Source organism: Sminthopsis crassicaudata, chromosome 4 (assembly GCF_048593235.1).
Source record: "Sminthopsis crassicaudata isolate SCR6 chromosome 4, ASM4859323v1, whole genome shotgun sequence".
Taxonomy (NCBI): Eukaryota; Metazoa; Chordata; class Mammalia; order Dasyuromorphia; family Dasyuridae; genus Sminthopsis; species Sminthopsis crassicaudata.
This window is the reverse complement of record NC_133620.1, coordinates 43836903-43857322: the sequence shown is the minus strand read 5'-3', so window position 1 is coordinate 43857322 and position 20420 is coordinate 43836903. Positions and strand designations below refer to the sequence as shown.

The 20420-nt window shown below is 34.2% G+C and overlaps 1 protein-coding gene across 27 annotated transcripts in view; it reads left to right on the top strand.

Annotated features, from left to right (window-relative positions):
* The window catches only part of ADGRL2 (adhesion G protein-coupled receptor L2), an 809217-nt gene that overhangs the window by 773246 nt on the left and 15551 nt on the right, over window positions 1–20420 (top strand). For all 27 annotated transcript variants that reach the window (XM_074266407.1, XM_074266405.1, XM_074266410.1 and 24 more), the window contains 4 exons: window positions 569–778; window positions 1786–2006; window positions 3345–3411; window positions 19711–19802. In XM_074266407.1, the coding sequence (XP_074122508.1) occupies window positions 569–778; window positions 1786–2006; window positions 3345–3411; window positions 19711–19802 (590 nt within the window). The remainder of the gene's footprint in view (window positions 1–568; window positions 779–1785; window positions 2007–3344; window positions 3412–19710; window positions 19803–20420) is intronic.

Genomic DNA, 20420 nt, shown 5'->3' with positions numbered 1-20420 from the left:
ATATAAGCCTTTTATCCTAATCACTGTTCTTTGTAATCTTTTAAAGTTTGGCAGTTTTCAGAAACGTGTATTGTCATGATAGGCCTCCTGTTCTGATTAAGCAACACTTCCAAATTAAAATTTCCACTTCTCAATAATGCTTTTTATATTTGAAAATATGTAAGATAAAAAGAAAGTATTAATACTTTTTCACAAATTCTTTTGCTATATGGAGACATGTTCGTATATCCCATGTGCAACCATTGGTAAATCACTTCATTCCAGTCTTAGTTTTCTCATCTGTAAAATGGGGATAATAATAGTACTTATTTACAGAGTTCTTGTGAGGACCAGGTAAAATAACATTAATAAAGCCCTTTACAGACCACAAAGTGCTACACCAGTATTAGATATTACTTTTATTATCATTCTGACTTCATTTAAGCTCAAGTTTACAAGTAACTTTCTGAGCAAAAGGTTCTTTATTTGAAAACACACGAAAAAAAAGAAATTTTTCCACCTTTTTAAAAGAACAACTTCTTTCACTTGAAGTCTAGCCATTCTAATGCCCCACATTTCTTTTTTTCAGTACAAAGATGGAGTTCATGAGTTACTTCTCACTGTCATCACCTGGGTGGGAATTGTCATATCCCTCGTTTGCCTAGCTATCTGCATCTTCACTTTCTGCTTCTTCCGCGGTCTACAGAGCGATCGTAACACAATTCACAAGAATCTCTGCATCAATCTTTTCATTGCCGAATTCATTTTCCTAATAGGCATTGATAAGACTGAATACACGGTAAGCTACCCTTGTGACTATTGATTATCATTTCTCAGAAAATGACTTTTTGATTTTGATGTGAATTTAAATATGACACTGCCCCCAGGCTATCAACCCACACACTATCTCTGATGGGGGAACAATGCCAAGAAAGTTTTACATAGATTAAGATAGACAAGTTAATGATATTTTCTCTTATTGAAAATATCAGCCTATCCTGCCTCTTTCTCCCAAACAGTGTGCAAGAACTTTTGCCTATTTGAGAAACATACTTTGTTACTAAGTCAAATTATTTGAATAGGACAGATTTGGTTAGTTCTGAAGTGAAAAAGAAATCTTCTTTCACAACCTCTTGCCTTCTTTACACCAAAGGCTTTATCCAGGGATGATTCTTAGAGGTTTATCTGTCACTCTGAAATCTGTTACACATCCTGAATTTTAAAATTTGGTGGTTATTTCATTGTATCTTCACCTGGACAAAGGTGAAACTAAGTTGCTTACACATCTGACAGATGAATTTCCTCATATAGTAAAAGTTGAAGTATTTGTCATTTAAAGGAGATAGACTCCTGGCTGCTGTACAGAATTTCAACCAGAAGCTATAAATAATATATCTAGAACCAACTGTTCTATCTAGACTCATGAATCAAATCCAGTACAAGCTCGCTCTTGCAGAATAGTCAAAATTTGTCCTGCTGTTAATGTGGCACTATTGTAATTAAAGGATTACAATGTCATTGAGTAGTCTGTTCTGTTAAAGAATGTGCTATAACTTTTACTTACAGTATCATCAAAATGAACACTTTATAAAGTTATTGCAAGCTCAATACTGTATTAAATTTAGTAATGCTTTTCACTTATGACTGAAAATATCAGGTCCCCGTGAATAGAATTTCATAGTTGGTCACAGCATGTTTGCAGCAATGTGTAGGGTTGCCTAATTTTTATTTTTGTGAGGTTTCCCTGCTAATCTTATACATTTTTGAAGTTAGCCACTGCTGTTGACACTTGTCCTTTCTTTGCAGATTGCATGCCCAATATTTGCAGGCCTCTTACACTTTTTCTTCCTGGCTGCCTTTGCCTGGATGTGCCTAGAAGGGGTACAACTCTACCTAATGCTTGTTGAAGTGTTTGAGAGTGAATATTCAAGGAAGAAATACTACTATGTTGCTGGCTACCTCCTTCCTGCCACTGTAGTTGGTGTCTCAGCAGCCATTGACTATAAGAGCTATGGAACAGAGAAGGCGTGAGTAATTGAAAGCGACCTGAGTGTTTTTCAAGTGAATAATTTTTTTAAAGCCTGTTAGGTGTCAGTGAGGGTCCCTGACAGACTAAAATGGCATCTGAAAGCTTTATTGGGAAGAGAATGGCCATGCCGTACACAGATTACAATCAAGTCTTTTGTAATTTTCTAGGTTCAGAGAATTTCCATTCTGGGAGAGGCGGATTCTAAATTATGGTCTTTCTTTTTAACACAAAAAGATTGACCTGAAACAAATTGGAAAAGTAAATAACTTTTTGGTCTAAAATGGATATTAAGTAAAAATTCCTTTTAGGTTAAAGTGTCTGGCAATCTTAACCACTCAGTTTTAAGCTAATGCTTCATTAGTTGCCTTTGTTCAACTGCCCCTCTGGCTAACTCTCACACTGAATGATGATAGAAGAACATTCTATCCCATATGATGTTTTGCTTTGATAATATTTTGTCAGGCAGTTTGAACAGGATTAAAATTAGCCACTGCCTTTTATTTATAAAAATAGAGATATTTATAGAAAGTGACAGAAGGTAGACGTAGACATGTTTCCAAGGATTTGAGTTGCTAGAGGCATGAATTTGCCTCCCTATACTGTTTACTTTTTCCTTTGATAAAATTAGTTGTATTATAGAAAGATGCTAAGGACTACAAGGGAGCCGCTTGATTTTGCAAATGATGAAAGACAAACAAAAGCCGTTCAAGTAGAGAGGCAGCAGTATTGGGGAGCAGGAGCCTTTTTGACTCAGATACTGTACGCATATACTGCTTTCCCCTTCGGTCCTCTTCCCTTCCCAATTGAGTCATTTTATTTATGTCATACTGTTTTGCAACAGAACATGACATCTGAGCATTTTCTGTCTGTTCTGTTCCATGGGGATAAGCACTTTACTTGAGATAGATAAAGATAAAAGGCAAATTTTGAAGATTACACAGGGAAGTTGAGAAATATTGAATGGGTTTTTGATGTGGAAGTTCATAGCTCCTTTAGTAAAGCCTGAAATCTTAAAGTGGACAGAGGGCTTTCTTTTATGTCCTGTTGTTCTGTTTTCCCCAATAATGGGGAAATTATTCTCGCATTATCATACAGGAAAAGAATCTGCCTTAACAGAAGCCCACAACACATATTTAAACTCTTCTTCACTCAATAAAATGCTTTGTTAGGCAGGAAACAAAGGCCACGTTTTTGTGATCATCTTTGCTTACTCTGTATTTACTTACAAAGTCACGTCTAGAAATAGTGTGTGGAGTCTCAACATAACATTTTCTTGTTTGAAATATTTGAGGAGCCAAAGAAACACTGTGTAACTCATGTTCTCTCTTTCTCTCAGTTGCTGGCTTCATGTAGATAACTCTTTTATCTGGAGCTTCATTGGGCCTGTTACCTTTATTATTATGGTAAGGATGCTTTTCTCATCCTCCCTCTGTCTCCCAGTCCTTCCCTTCTCCTTGTTAGTGCAATGATGCTTTCTATACAAATGTGTTTTTATGTTGAATTATTAATTCACTATCAGACACAGTTTTAACTATTTTTAATTGTGTGCATCTGTGGCTTAACACTACAAATATACTTTTTAACACAAATATGCATCATCAGTTGTATTTCACATATTCAAATAACTGCTACATTTTCCTGTATTTGAAAAGTATTCTCAATCTTTTTCCAACTCTGTCTTGGTATTAGAAGAATACACCAATCCAATTTATGTGTTTGTGTGTGTGTGTGTGTGTGTGTGTGTGTGTGTGTGTGTGTGTGTGTGCACACTTACACATAAATATACAAGTGCATATATGTGTGTATACCTTTAAAGCCATTTGGGTCACCATGGAACATAATGGAAACTAATTGTATTATGGAACAGGGTAAACAACTTTTAATTCTTCATTTGGCGAAAGAGACCCGTTTTAGAAATGCTTCTTCCCCAGTCCTTCTTAGTTTATCTCAAGAATATGTTCACAGATCTCTTGAACTTTTATACTATCACCATTGCAAAAACTGCTACACCTAGAGAGCAGACTGTTAGAGAAAGATGGGCAAACATCAGTTTTGTATTTCTCATTTATGTCAGAGTTTTTAAATTTAGCTGGTTCCTCTAAATGAACATCTTAAGGGTCAGTTCCTTTTTGATTGCATAAAATTATGTAAAAGGGTTAAGGATACCCATAACATAATTTATTAGGGAAAAAATACAACTTTTGCATACACAGTTATTTCAGAATTCATTGGCAAAAAAATTTACTTTTCACATTTTTAGAGGGATGAAGAGAAAGGATAACATTAATCTTGAAAACAATCTGAGTTTTATATATATTCTATAACTAATATAAATGTTATATTTGTATTATATATAGAATCAAATGAAGTTAAAAGTTGTTTAATACTTTTAAAACTGTATTTTTTATATTCCTTATTTAACTTTGACTAAGAAAACTTTTTTTAAAAATTTCCTCCTTTTATTCAGGCCATATTTAGAAATAGAAACAAAATTGGCAACAGCATATAAGCAAACTATCTCAATTTGTACATATGAATTTTAGATTTCATCTCTATATTTGGCATTTTATAGATTCAGTCTATACTTACTGGTATAAAAAGAAATGAAAATTATTTTATTTTATTTTTTTTATTCATTTTTCCAAATTATCCCCTCCCTCCACTCCCTCCCCCCGATGGCAGGTAATCCCATACACTTTACATGTGTTACAATATAACCTAGATACAATATATGTGTGTAAATACCATTTAATGAAAATTATTTTAAATATTTTTAATTTAGAGAAGGGAATATATTGGGAATTGTGAATGATTTATTTATTTTAAGTGATAAACTATTTATATTAATGATAGGAGTTATTGACTGCATGAGCTTCAAAATACTAACCTTGTGATCCCTATTTTAAAGAGGAGGAAACTGAGGCTCCGGAAAGTTAAATTATTTGCCTAGTCAGTTAAATGTCAGGACAGAATCCTTGATTTAAAAAACAAACAATGAGTTAATTTTATCAAATATCAAACTATGTAACTATGTATCTAATTCTCTTACAAGAGGAAAAAAAAAGGCACATAAATTTTATCTTGTCATTTCTCTGGGCCAAATTTTAAATAGTATTTTTCTTGAACAGCATCACTGTGTTAAAGTTAGGTCTTTTTTTTTTTTTTTGAAATTAATTTGATTCAGTATAATTTTTCACAATTCCCTAGAGGGGAAGTCGGGAAACTAATTTGGCACTACCATCATGTATGCCTTTGGAAAAGCACTTGATGTCTCAGGCCTTCCATTTTCTCATCTCTAGAAACAGGACTTATATCATGTCACCTAGGAAGTTTAATAATTCCGTGATTCTATAATAAAATGAAAATAATCTCAGGCACAAACTAAAATGATTTGAAGTCATGAATGTTTTAATTAAGATATATTAACATGGAGGAGTAGGACAAATAAAATACATCAAAACTTAAACTGGAAAGGACCTTAGTTATTACCATCTTGTCCAACTTATATTAGAAAAAGAATCTAAACTACAACATAGAAGTATAGTCAGTAAGATATATTTTATGCATATAATTTTAAGCTAAAGAATGTATGTACCCCAACATGATCTTAACTATGCATATCTGTGTGTCTGAATATATATTCATACAATATTTACATTTTGTTTTGTTTTACACAAAGAAGAAGGGAGTTCTTAGTACATTAGGTTTTGGTTACTCAAGTGGAAAAATGTGTTAGCAGTTTGAGGAATACTTGAGAAAATATCTGGGATTTTCAAAGTTTTCTGATCAATGATTTACTTCACATCAGAGGTGTCAAACACACCTCTAGTCAGTGGAGAACATTCCCCAGTGGGGTCAGAACCATATTAAAATGTAGTTGGAAAAATATTTGCCCAAATAAATAAAAATCCATTAGAATACAGATAATATTAACATGTTGTTGTTTAAGTCCATCTGCTCTTGCAAGAATCCTTGTGTATGGCTTCCTTTTCATTTGAATTTGACACCTTTACACGCCTAAAAAGATGATTTGTCTGGATAATGCAGGCAAAACTAAGACCTTTTTTTCCTTTTGACAAAAGTAGTATCTACTATGATTTCCATAAAACTATCTTTTTGTGGCTTTGTTTTGTTGGTTTTTTGTTTTGTTTAACACTGACTTAAATGTACATTGAAAAAATAAGAAATTTTAGAATATTCGGTCATACTGATGTCCTGTATCTCTCTTCCTTCTTTCTCCCTCTACTCTCCTCCCAAAAAAGAAAACAAGCAATACTATTTAAATGATCCCTAGGGTTAGGCACTTCACTTATGATCCTCAGTTTACCATAGGGTTGGTTGGTCTAGATGATTGCGATTTCTTCCAGCCCTAGATTAATGATAGACTGTTCCCAAAAATTGAATTATTAAGATGTCTAATTAAAAAAATTACGTTAATGAAAATTATTCATATATATTGTGTTATCATTTGTCTTTATGTCTCTAACAACAAATACTTGCTTTTGGAATGCTGAAAAAAATTTAGTTTGGAGAGGATGGCCTTGGGCAATGCTAAGGGCATTTATGTTCACACCTAACTAAGTCGGAGTAAGAAGAGAGTTTGATCTTGTTGCCCATGTTCAGTTAGAGTCCCCTGTTATTTATTGGCTGTGTCATTATTACCCTGTAGCAGGCCATTTTGACTTGGATGTGAAAGGCATTTGGGAGCAGTATTCCCAACTTCCCCCCCCCCAAAAAAAAAAAAAAAAAAAAGTAACAGCAAGGAGCAATCACAAGATAGTCATTCTTCTCCTGCAATTGGTTTGCCCTCTAATTGTCCCAAAACAAAGTGCAGTACAGTGCTGTAATAATATCTTGAGGATAACTGTTCATAGAGTAAGTAGCTTTGTGTCATTGGTAGCACATACACACACACAAAATAATTTAGCAGCAGTGACCTGTAAGCCATCACTTATATTTTGGTTTGGGGCCATGCTGTAGTGTTTGGCATGATGCATCTCTTGCTCCTATAATGGGTGATAATACACTATTAGAAAATATCCTCTTCAACTTTCCTCCTCTCTGAGCTTAACTCATTCTACTTAGTCATGTTAAAATCAGTGAACGCTTTTAGATCACAAGGATTCCGTGAAGGATTGGAAGGCTCTGAAGAAGACAAACCTTCCGGCTTTTGCATTTCTATAGTATGATATGCCTATGGGCACCCAGGGTTATTATATCTATGAGAAAAGAGCATGTAAGTAATGAGCGATGGGAAACCATTAGTATGCCTGAAATGGTTTAATGAAAGCTTGGATCATGACACGTCAGGAGCTGTTCTTATCATTTGGACAGCTCCATCTGCATCTTTAATAATTAATTCAGTTCAGTAAGAGTTCAGCTCACACACTCATTTAGAAGTCTTCTTCAGAGAACCCCTCTCTGACTGCCAGTCCCAGGGAGAAATCGGCTTCTGCATGGCTACCAGCAAAGATCTGCAGATCCAAGCACAGTTTGAGAGCTGCATTTGCCAGGTAGCGAAAGCTCGAGGGAGGACAAAAAGGGTCAGAGCATGTGTGGTTCAGCGAGGTTACTTCAGAGGGGTCTTTCTGTTCTTCTGTCTTATCATATCCATGTCAGCACTGCAGGCTGGGCATGCTGAATTTTAAGCTGCTAAGCTCAGGCGTACGTGATTCAATTGAGCAGGCTGATGGCTAGAAAACAAACAGGGCTTTCCTATAATCTCTGGTCAGAAGAACCTCTGGTCTTTTGACTCTTCTGTACCCTTCTTTTCATGCACGTTTACGCTAGGTAAAAAGAGGTAGAACCAGCCAGTCAGTCAGCGGGGAAGCTTGATCCTTATGGGGAGTTCTAATAAATTATGCTGGCAGAGGTTATTTCAACAATAATTTATGAAATTACAGGATTTCCTGAGGTTGCTGAGAGGTTCTTTTCATTAAAATAGGGGAGAATTTTTTTTTCCTCCTGACTTTCTCTACATTACATCTATGTAGTTCCATTCAGATAGATAGGTAATCTCTTTTTCAGATGTTTGTGTGTTGATAGGATATGCACGTATATGGAGGGTTAAAGTCTAGCCATGATTATGGTCAAGATTAGGGAGCTAATCTCCAAAGTTAATCAAGCAGGTGGCTTTCAAAAAAAAAAAAGGTATATGTGGGATCACTGGCTAAAAAATAAGGTTCTTCTAGTAATGGGATGAGATAGAGAGGGAGGGTCACAAACAAGCAGACCTGAACATTACCTAGGATGCGTAGGACAAGCTGCTTGAGACAAAGGGGATAATTTAACTCTTCAGTGGGGGAGGGATATATTTTGGACCCTAACTCACTGAAATGCATATTTCTAATTTACCGGATATTTATTTCCCCAAGAACATACATAGATACATATCATTAACCTGAAAACGCACATGCATTTTTGTAAGATTTGTATGTGTATACACATATTCTCTTAATGGTATGATGGCTTTTAAAAAAACAAGTGATCATAAGTTATAAATGACTTGAAGAGCAGTTTTGTGTGGTTTTATGTTTTATTTGAGAGGTATTTTGTTTGTTTGTTTTGCTAAGGAAGCAGGGAACATTTTTCAGGTAGTATAGATTTGTTTCAAACCTTCCCTTACATTCTTATCCTATCCTCGCCCTTCAGTAATATGAATGAATTAAAACAAAGTCACACATGACAATCAGCTATAGTAGTTAGAAGGCTTTTAAAAGGACTTGGATTTCATTCTGGAACACACTGTATGTGTGACCCTGGCCAAGTCACTTAAACTCTTAGTCAAATCTGAATAGGTGTAGAGTCTTTCTAAATTAGCAGATCCCCATACTAATGAAAAGAGAATCTGGCCATTTCTTCTCCACCTGCACACTAAAGAAAAAGGGAAGGGCAGCATACTAATTCATTGCAAAACAAAATGCTCTTCTATTACTTATCATTATCTATGGGATTAAGGGATTTTTTAAAAAGGGATTAAAAGGGATAATTTGAACCCTTTTAATTTATAAACACAAAAGGTAGAAGAATGGGCTTTACTAGAAAAAAGTTTTTAAGTTATTATTTGAAGTTTTGACAGTTCAGCTATCCTTCCTTTTAATGAAAGGTGTAGATCTAACACATTGTCTTCTCCTTCTCCTTTCCTTCTTTCCTTCTTTCCTTCCTTTCAGTTTGAGGGAACACTCCATTTTAACTCTTTGAAGTCTTTCTAAGATAGGGAGGGAATTGGATCAGGTTGAAGAAAGTAAATCTTTGATAATTACTGATAGGAATACATGGAACACTTATTCTTTCTACATTCTACAAACAACTACCACCATGACAATAATAATAATAATATTAATCACCTCTTGCAAAATGTTGATCCTAATTCACCTCACAAATTCTGTATCTGCCCTCTCTCACAATTCTATTCTTTCCACCTTTAAGTTGATACATTTGATTTTTATTAGATATGTCATTTGTATTCTTGGAAGTCTAACATTAAAAAAAAAAGAGCTGGAAGACAGACGTTAAAATAAGAGAAGAGAAAGAATAGTCTGAAAGAATCAAATTCTTAAAATTTTTTGTGCTATGAGTCCCATTGGTAGTCTGATAAAAAGTTGACAGTTCAAGTGCATGCTAAATTTCATCTAGATATCAATAAAAATAAAGATCTATTCCCCCCCATCCAATTTTATAGCCCTTCCCTGTATTCCCTCCATCAGTTCCTGCATGTCTGTGAACTCTTAAATTAATAATCCCTGGCCTAATGGAAAGAGAGCCAGCAACGACTATGTTTTTGTTTAGTTTTAAACTCCAAACATTGGAGCACGGGAAATAAACATCCAAAGTTTGATACCAATTATTTTTTTTCTAATAGGATTTTCTTACCATTTTTGAAATACTAGTGACAGAGGTTGAAACTAAGAAAAAATATAATTAGGGAGTCTGGTAGGAGGAAGTAAGGAGTAGAATAAAAAATGGATAATACAAACTAAGTCTGTACACTTCTGATTTTGTTACTGTTTCTCCACCAAGGAGAATTGTCTTTGGGCTGGAAAAGGACAGAACTAAATAAGGATTGATGCCTAAGAATCTCTAGGAGCAAGATAATTCCTTAGCTAGCTACATTCAAAGCATTCAATCCTTCAATCCAGATAAACTTAACTAGTGGAACTGAAAGAATTGGTGGAGATGACTGTAAGTCATGGAAAAATAATTAACACTGTCTTGATAATCACAACTAGCCCTTTTGGAGAATAGGAGAGCTGTTGCTGTACTAAGGAAAGATGAATGCTGCCTCAATTTTCAAATAGGAAGAAAAGAGTCAGAAATTTTGAAGTTAGTCGCCTTGACTTAGGTCTCTGCAAGAATTCTTTGCTGTATCACAAAAGGGAAGGATAGTAAACTTTAAGAAAGTAAAGTGATGATCAGAAGAAACTTTGTATGACTTCCCCTGCCAGATTATGCCAGACTAATAATGAACAATAATTGCTAGCTTTAAGTTTTATAAAGCGTCTTCATTTATATTATTTATTTGACCCTTAAAGCACTTTCATTTATATTTTGACCCTTACTGCCCTGTTAAATTGAGGCTATTATTATCCCTATTTTACAGATGAGAAAACTGAGTTTGAGAGGCTAAGGAACTTACCCCAGGTCACAAAACTAGTTACCATCTGAGATTAAATTTGAATTCAGGTCTTCTAACTACAATTCCAGTACTCTTTTATATCACTTTTTAAAAAAATAAGATCTGTAAATTGGGAGATAGTATTCATATAGTTTAACCTGTATTTTAGTAAAGCATTTTCAGAGCTTTCATATTATAATTGAGTGGTCAGACTCAAAAGTAGTTATTAATGACTTGTGGTAACTTAGAAAAAAGTTTTCTAATTGTGGAGCCCTGGGATCTGTGTTTGGCTGGGAACTTGATCTTTTTATCAATAAGTTGGATAAAAGCATATGATAAATAGCATGCTTATCAAATCTGTAAATAAAATCAATCTGGGAAGGACTGCTAACATATCTGATGTCACCTGGTTCTTCTGCTTAGATTCTGTAGAATCTAACATGACAGAAAAAGATACACATAATGTCGTAGAGAACTTGCCTTGGAAATAAGATCTCCATGATGTACATTGGTTATGTCATCCTAAACACGTTACTGAACTGTTTTAGAGCACTGGGCAAATCCCTTATTTGCAGAATAGACATAGGACTGCATTGCATTTGCCCCTGGGAATTTCCCTTTGCTAATTAAATTACAAATCTGGCTGTTATAGGGCATCAGAAGCTCAATATGGGTCAACAATATATTGTGGTAGTCAAAAAATCCAGTGCAATTTTAGACTGAATTCAGGAAAGAATGGTTTTTAGGACCAGAGAAGCAGTACCCTATATTAAATCTGTAGTGGAACCTTATATTAAGCCTTATGCGCTGCAGCATTGATAAGATGTTGGATGGGCTTGGGAATCAAAGGCAGTGAGTTCAAATTCAGCTATGCTACTCATTACCTGTTGATGTTAAAAAGTTACTTTATATATATCTACATTTACTCATAAAATGATGTGGCAGGATGATGGCAAAAACTTGTGAGGTTCATTTTACCTCTAAATCTCAGTTATTCTTTGATTAGAAGATTGGTGAGAAGCTTTGAGATTCTGGTAGATGAGAATTGTCAAAGGAATTAAGGAGGATTAACTGGGGGGGGGGAGATAAAGCAAAGTCTGTCACAATTACTGTTTTATAGCTCTTTTCTGTGGGAAAGGGACTGGATTTGTTCTCCTTTGACCCAAAGAGAACCACAGACTAGAAATTGGAGAAAGACAGGTTTAGGTTGGATACAAAGGGGGAAAACATACTAATACCTCTTTTCAAAATGGATGGGGCAGCCCCAGTGTTTTGTTTCTGCTTTGTTGTGTCAGATTTGTTTTTCTAAAAAGACATTTTAGGTTTTCTAAGCCTATTTATTTTGTTACATTTGATATTCAGAAAATTTTCACTTTGAGAATTAAGCTAGACATTTCCTCCTAGGATCAATTACAAATTCTGCCTAGTATGGAGACTTGTTAAAATATCCAGACTCCAACCTACCTTTGGAGATCTTTTTGGATGTGTTCAATGTTCTTGCCATTGACTGACCCACTTGTTATTCCAGGAAATGGATCTCCTCTCTACTACCTCTGCTCTATTGCTCAAACTGTCTCCTGTGTGTGGAATGTACAGCTTTAAGTGTCTGTATGTTAGTAGGCTTTCTAACCCAAGCACCACTTCATGATCTTCCACCTTTCCAGTGCCCTCTCATTTCATTGCTTGTGTTACTGTTCCAGTACATATCAAAGCACCTTGAGCACAAGATGGCTTTTCATTTTGTATTTTACTTTTTAGATTTTTTTATTTACTTTTTTCATTTTACATCTTCAATACCTGACAAATTTCCTGCCCATATAGTAAGTTTTTTGTGGTTTGTTTACTAAAACTGAGTGTAACAATCTCAGAAATTTCTGGTTTATAATCTCCCAGAAAGATTTTTTGTCATTTTTCCCTTTCTTCTCTCTAATATAAAGATGAATATCCACTCATTATTTATCATAATAGACAAATATGATCTCTCTTTCTTCTCTTCCCACCTCCATTCCCCCTTTTTATAATGATTATGTGTTTTTGTGTTTTTTCCTTTTCCTTTTTTTTTTAGTAGGTGGCAAGTTAACTGCCAAGAAAAAAAAATTTTGGTTGATTACATGAGATGAAAAAAAGTCATATTCTTTGAACATTTAAACTAGTAGTCTAGTAAATGTCTATTCATTTTTGGAGTTTCGAATGAGTTTATTTCATTGTAATATAGAAAAATCATGTCCTCCTTTTGTCAATTACTGTATCTCTAGATATTGTACTTTTTAATGTTTACAATTGACTTTTTTCTTCCAATAAGTTTTTAACATTTTTTAAAAAAAACAATACTTAACATTTCTCAATATCAAATATTCTTCTCCCAGAGAACCAGCCTGTATAAGATATTAAAAAAAGAGGGACAATTTAGCAAAACTAAAAATTATTAAGCACCTACTATGTGTCAGGCATGCTAATGCCAAGCTTACAAAGAGAAGCAAAACATATTCTCTTTATTCAAGGATCTTAAGTCTCAGTTAATGTCCATCTTTTGCAAGAATTCTTTCCCAACTTCCCCTTGATGCTCACGCCTTCCCTCTCATGATTATCTCCATTTTATCCTATTTGTGTCATTTTAACATAGCTTTTCACATGTTGACTCCCCCATCAGAATACAAACTTTTAAAGTAGAAACTGTCTTTTGCCTTCTTTGTATCCCTAGCACTTAGCACGGTGTCTGCCACATAGTAGGTGCTTAATAAATATTTCTTGACTAACTGACTAAAAATTCATCTTGATTTCTAGGGGAAGTTCCTCTTTAATGGTTAGAATTTTTCTTAAATGTTATCTTCAGAGGCATTCAATTTGCCATTCAGATCTGCTCTTTTAAACACTATGCATATTTAGTTCATTTCCTTTTTTCTTTGTAGTTAAATTGCCTCATTTTTCACATCTTTTCAAATTATAGGTATATTCTTCACTCTCTTGTTTTCCTTGTTCTATGAAGACAAGAATGATGCACAATGCCCTGCCTGATTGGGCTTTACAAAATGGCATTATTATTGCCAAATGTTGTATTTCCTCCTTCTTTAAGAACCATAAAATTATGGAGTTTGAGTTATACTCAACCTTAGTGATCACTTACTTACATTCCATCTTTATGTAATAGATGATGAAAATTAAGGCTGGTTTTTTTCCTTTAACCAAACTTTATTTTAAATCACAAATGTTTTACCCTATCTCCTTAAAAGAATCAAACCTGTTTCCAGAGGTGTGTCGTATTTCCAATTTGTAGAAAATGTAGCAGAAAGTATTTTACCATTGAGATCACCAGATTACCATTATCATCTCAATTAATGAGCCATTCAAATTTAAGCTCTTGGGAGGGATCTAGTTTTTCTTTTGTTTCTAGTTTTTTTTTTTTTTTTTTTTTTGGCTCCCTAGTATGCAGCATAACACCTTTTACATAGTAGGCATATTAAGGAGGAACATAGTGTAATAAGTGTAGAATAACTGCTGGTCAAATAGGATCGAAATGTAAACATTCAGATCATTAAGTGGCAAGAAAACATTTCCATCCACCTAGGAGGAATATACTATAAGATAATATTCTACCCCATACAGTACAGCAGGCAGTGTATAGCAGGGAGCAATTGAGAAACCTGAAGAAGAATGTAAGAAATGATCCAGAGTTATATTTCAGCTTAGCTTCCTGTGCTTCTCATACGTGGAATGCTAGAGCATCCTGGCAGTTGGCAAACCAGACAGCAGTCACAGATGAAGTGACCTTTTTTAAAATAGCATCTATTTCTTCAGGTCAGAAGCTACAAAATAGGAACTCTTCTTGCAAAGCAAAGAAATCTGTGAATCTATGGGTGTATTCATTTATTTTGCTTATTTCCTGTCTCATTCCAAGGCACTCAAATGATTTAACCCTTGTTCATTTCTTAAAGTTTAGTTCAAATACTCTCTTCCACTAAGTTTTACTTGCTCTTTCCTTGAGATGGATATGCAGCAAATGAACATCCTTATATTTCACCATATTTGCTGTTCAAAAATAATGATAATTATAAGAACTCCTCTTTAAACAGTGCTTCTAAATTTGCAAAGTACCTTAAATATGCATTCAATATTCAAGTTCATTGGCATGGAAGTGCCATGAAGTATGTGTCAGAGATGAGATAGGAACACAAGGCTTCCCTTTTTTCTTGGAATCCAGTTCTTTATCCAATTCACAAAGCATTTCTTGCATTTAGTAATCACAACAGTGTTGGGAGGTAGGGGATGTTGTTATAATCTTTGTTTTACAGATGAGGAAACTGAAGTTAAGAAATAAGTAGTTTGTTCAAGCTCCTACTCCTAGTTAGAAGCTTGATTTGAACTCTGCTCTTTCTGTCCTGAAATCCATTGTACTCCCTTCCAGTATAAAATAATACTAGACTGATTCTACAACTCAACTCAAAACCCTTTTCCCATTAACCTCCTTTAAACAGGTATTCCTGGATGTTCTGCCCTTGTCTCTCTTTTATAATTATATTCAGTCTTGGGGCATTAGCAATAATCCATAAGATGGCTATCAAGAGAACACCTTTTAATCCTTTAAATACTGTATAAATGTTATTGTTTGCATTTTCATTTTCAGATCTGACTGTCTAATCTTATGATGTCCCCTGATCTCTTGCCTCATGGGTATTTTAAACTACCTGTGGAGCATCTCCTTTTTGGTCATCCCAATATTCCCTCCACTGAGCATATCATCAGGCGAGGTTTTTTAAATTTTTCCCCATATTCCTATCTTTAGTCAAACCTTTCTATTTCTACAATTGTCTTTATTTTATAACCGAGTCTCCCCAAGTATGAAGCTTTGGGGTTTTCAAGATCCCTGAGATCCCTTCCAACTTAAACGTTTTGTGATTCTTTGTTATCTCTGAAATCTTTTCTGTCTGTTTATTTTTTCCCCCTTTCACAGTATCTCCTCCGAATATGGGCCTTCCTGGTGTGGTCCAATTTAATAGCCATCTAAGAGATCATTCCCATTCCCTTTTCTCCAGTCCACTTTCTATAGCATTGCCAGATATAGGGGTAGAACTAGTCCTGTCATGCCGTTCCTTTTAATTCTCCCTCTGTCAGCTCTAAATTGCCTATTAAGTAAAATTATCTCTCCTTTGATGGACTTTCAAAGCCTTCAGCAATATAGTAACATCTTATCTTTATAGCCTTCTTTCATACTACTGCTTTCCAACTATATGATGTAGTAACTTCTGAACATGGGACTTAGAATCAGGAAAAATTCTAATCCTTCCTCAGACACTTGATCGCTCCTTTTCCCTCAGTTTATTGATCTTTAAAATGGGAAGAATAGCATCTACTTCATAGGCCATTTTGAAAATCAAATGAGACAGCATCTATATTGAACACTTCATAAACTTTAGAGAACAATATAAATACTAGCTATTATTACTAACCCACTTTTTTGCATTTGCTCCCTCTTTCTCCTCCCTTTTTGAAATTACTACTTTCTTTTTCCCATTTTGAATTCCTACCTCTCTGATTCAAATGTTACCTCTCTGATCCACTTTTTTTGGATAAAGACCTTTCCATCTTACTATTTATAATAATAGTAGTTATTTTACAGCACTTTAAAATTTACAAAGGTTTTTACATGTTAGCACATGAATGATAATTGTGTTCACTTTGTGTATCTCTTTCCCTGCTACATTATAAGTGCCACAAAGGAAAGAGCTCCACTGTACTCTCTATGAAAATGAGTATTTAACTCAAAATGAATAAGTATCACTTTTTAACTGTGAATATAAAAAATAATTCACTCATCAAAGCCTCATACTTAGATTTCAAGTCTCACCTTCATGTTAATCATATTTATTGGATTTAAGTAATCCTAAAATTAACTAAATTCAGCTTCTATTTCACAGTTAATTTTTGATTCACCACTTTAATTTTTGCCTGCCTGAGAAAATCCTGGCCTACAGTTCTAATTTCCTAGGAACATATCAGATAATGCACATCCCAGCTCTCTTAAGTTTTGATGTGGTTTTATCTACTTGAAATCTTATCCATTGTGGGCAGAATTTCCTCTTCCACTGAGACATACACATTAATATATGTAGATATGGATACAGATAAATATGCCAAATCTGCTCAAGATATGTTGCCCAACTTTAATGTTTTCTTTTTCTTTGTAACCTTCTCTTCATTATTTGCCATCATCTATGTGGTTTCTACAATACTTTAATTGCGTTTTTCTTTTAATGAGAGCTTTTAAAGAAAATTATTTTCTTCATCTTATCAAGACAAAACAGTTAGAGATAAGACAAAATATGTTAGAGAGGACAGTAATGTTTCACTCTTCCAATGGAGACATTGGAGACATCTTCAAACATATTGATCATTTGGGGAGGGGGTAATAGTAAAAAGAACATTGCTTCGAGTTGAAGTCAAAAGATTTAGCTTCAAACCCCACCTCTTGTATTTATTACCTTTAAGCAAATAGGTTCACTTCCCTCATTTGTAAAAGGAGCTTAGAATAGATGGCCTCTTGGAATCCCTCCTATTTTTAAGTCTGTAATCTTTATGGGGAAATCCCTCTTTGTGCCTTTTTCCTTTTAAAATTAATTTTCCAAACTTGGAATAATCTTAGTTCCTTCAGTCAATTCATTGACAAATATTTATCAAGCACTACTTAACCTATACAAGGACTATTATCAATGAAAGCCAAAGAAAAACTCATATAGTTGACTTTAGTTCTTTATTTCCATTTTCCTGCAACCTATTTTAATTTTTTTTTTTAAACTAACTTCTTTTTTAACTGTAAGGAAGCTAGATGGACAGAATTAGAAAAATAGTTTAAATCTTGCCTCAGATGTTCAGTAGCTTTATGACCTTCAGCAGGCAAGTCATTTAACTTCTCTCTACCTCAGTTTTCTCATCCGAAAAATTAGGATAACATTGACATCTACTTCTTAGGATTGTTGAGAGGATTAAATGAGATAACATATAAAGCTCTCTGCAAACTTTAAAGCAATATATAAATGCTAACCATTAATAATAACAATACTTTTCTCTAAGCCATTTTTCCATGTTTTTGTATTGATGTCTACTTTTTCTCTAAGGATTATATATTCCCTAATATCTAAAAATGTTTTAAGACAGAAATATATTCTTCTGTTTTCTTTAAGATCCAAAATGATCATGTCACTGATGCAAAGTTTCTTTCATATATTTGTGATTTAGAAATCTTTGAATAGTAATATACCAGGCACCATAGTGAACCTACTAGTTGCAGGAAAACTTAGGTAGATAGATAAGAGCTTAGGATGTTTCTGCACCCAGAGGTGGCCTGTCTGAGCCCGTCAGACTAAAATTAAAAAAACTTGGGACATCTTGACTTATTTCACTATGATTATGAAAGTCTCTACAACCAAAAATATGGAACATATAGTTCAACAGATGAAATAATATCTTTATTATCTAATGGGCAGGGTTATCCAACTCCCACCCCAGGGAACTTTAAAGTTGCCTTTTTATTTACTTTTATCTCATTCCTGATCATTATGGCTAATTTAAAGGGATTAATAAGATATAAATCTTAAATTCCTTTGTACCTTCTGTGAATATAAGGAAATTATGAATTAAAAAAAAAAAAAAAAAACACTACCACCACTGATTCTAACTTAGATTACATTTGGGAATATCATGCTGGAAGTATAATCTCTTGTTGTTAAAATCTCAGAAATTACATGGGTTCATTCTTAACCTCTCTTGGTATATATAACTCATTGGGGATAGCTTTCTGAGGAATTCAGAGGAATAAATAGTTTAATAAAGCTGCTTCCAGAATAATCTAGTAATAAGGTTGCTGATTCTCTCCTCTCTCCCCCCCCCCCCCATTTTTTGGCACGAATAAATATCTAAGGAATTAATTTAACAGAAAAAAAAAAAACTTTATTTAAGAACCTCTTTTGTCTCCAAGTAATTAAGAATGGATGAAATGCTGTCTGCAAGACATATGCAAACTATTCCCATTAACCTCATTTTCTCTCTTCAGAGGGAGTTCTCTATCTAGGGGCAGTACTATGGCACAGTCCTTAGGATAGTTGGGAGGGGGCACCCACCTTGTATAGTTATTCTTAGCATAATACTACTTGGTAAATGTTAAAGTGCTAGGTGGGGCTTTTTAAGGTCACAGAGGACTGTCCAAAAGAAAAGAACCTCAGTTCTCTGTCCAGACTCTTTGCTAACCCTCATCCACCTCTAAGAATCCCTGGTTCCATTCAAAACTAGCTCAAATACCACATTGAAGCCTGTCCAACAATTAGTTTCCCTGCCCCTAATTAATTTCTTTGTGTGTCTAGTATATAGTTTGCATTACATTCTTCTTTGAGAAAAAGAACAATTCACTTTTTCTTTGAATCTCTTAACGTAGATACTTAATAAACTAGACTGATTTTGTTGAATTATTCTGTTTCTTGCTTGATAAACTTATTTTTCTTGGTTTTAATAATGGTGTTCTAACAAAGTAGGTGATCAGTGACTCAATTGGATATGTGTGAATTGGAAGGATGTATGAAATTGTTATGTTACATAATTATAATATTGTATTATATATATGTATATATATGCATATATATGTATTATATATGTATGTATATACATACATGTATATGCGTGTGTGTATGTATGTGTATATATATATGCTGGGCTGCACTGCCATATTACTTATTCAAGGTATGTCTATTTACAGATACATATCTGATTCTATACACCTATATATAGGTATTTAGAGTGGATCTTTCCACTTTGGATTGGACAATAAACTCATTAAGGATAAATTTTTGAGGGTCTTTGTATCATAATAGGGACTTAATAAATACTTGCTAATTAGTTGACATCTGCAGCCCATTTGTTGTGAAGTGCACAGATTCATCAGAGTACAAGTGTCTAAGATTGAACTAGTTGGATCAAATATGTGGCATATTTGATCTCCCTGCTTGGTTCCCTTCATCCGACCCCCTGAATATTATCTGCCAAATCTTCATTATTCACTCTTAATTTGGAGTAGACTTAATTTTATTCTTATCTGTTTTGACAGCTGAATATTATCTTCTTGGTGATCACTTTGTGCAAAATGGTGAAGCACTCCAACACTTTGAAACCCGACTCTAGCAGGTTGGAAAACATTAAGTAAGTGTTCTGTGTTTAAGTTGGAATACAAATGATAAACTCATGATGACTGGAGGAAGTGATCCAGCACTAGGAACACGGAGCTTTGTCTCCTAAAAACAATAGATGTGAATGAGACTCAAATCTTATGGGTCTGCTTGGGTTACACTGTTGCCCTGTCACAGGCATTGGTCAAAATTAGATAATAATTCCCTACCTTGAGTTAGAGCCAAGAGGAAAAAAAAAAATTTTTTCCAGTGGCTCCATGGAAATTCCATAGCACTGTGGTAATTTCATTTGCATTTAAAATGCAGTTCAAAATGGTGTTCCTGTTTGCATGGCTGATATGATTATGTAGAGTTTGTTTTGTTAAATGACTTTTTGATTTAAGGATTCTAAGCAGTTTCCCCTCCTAATCCTGTTCTCCTAAGAGAATTGACTCTATTACTATTGTTAACTTGAAGATTATCTGTTGTTTTCATGCTAATTAAACAAATGTTTACTTTATCTCAGTGCTGAATAAAAAATAAAAAAAAAAAACAGCAATATCCCTCTCAAAGAGAAGGGGGGGAACAGTATTATGTAATTAACAAGAAATTGATAGCTATTGCTTCATTAAATCATCTTATAGAAGCATTT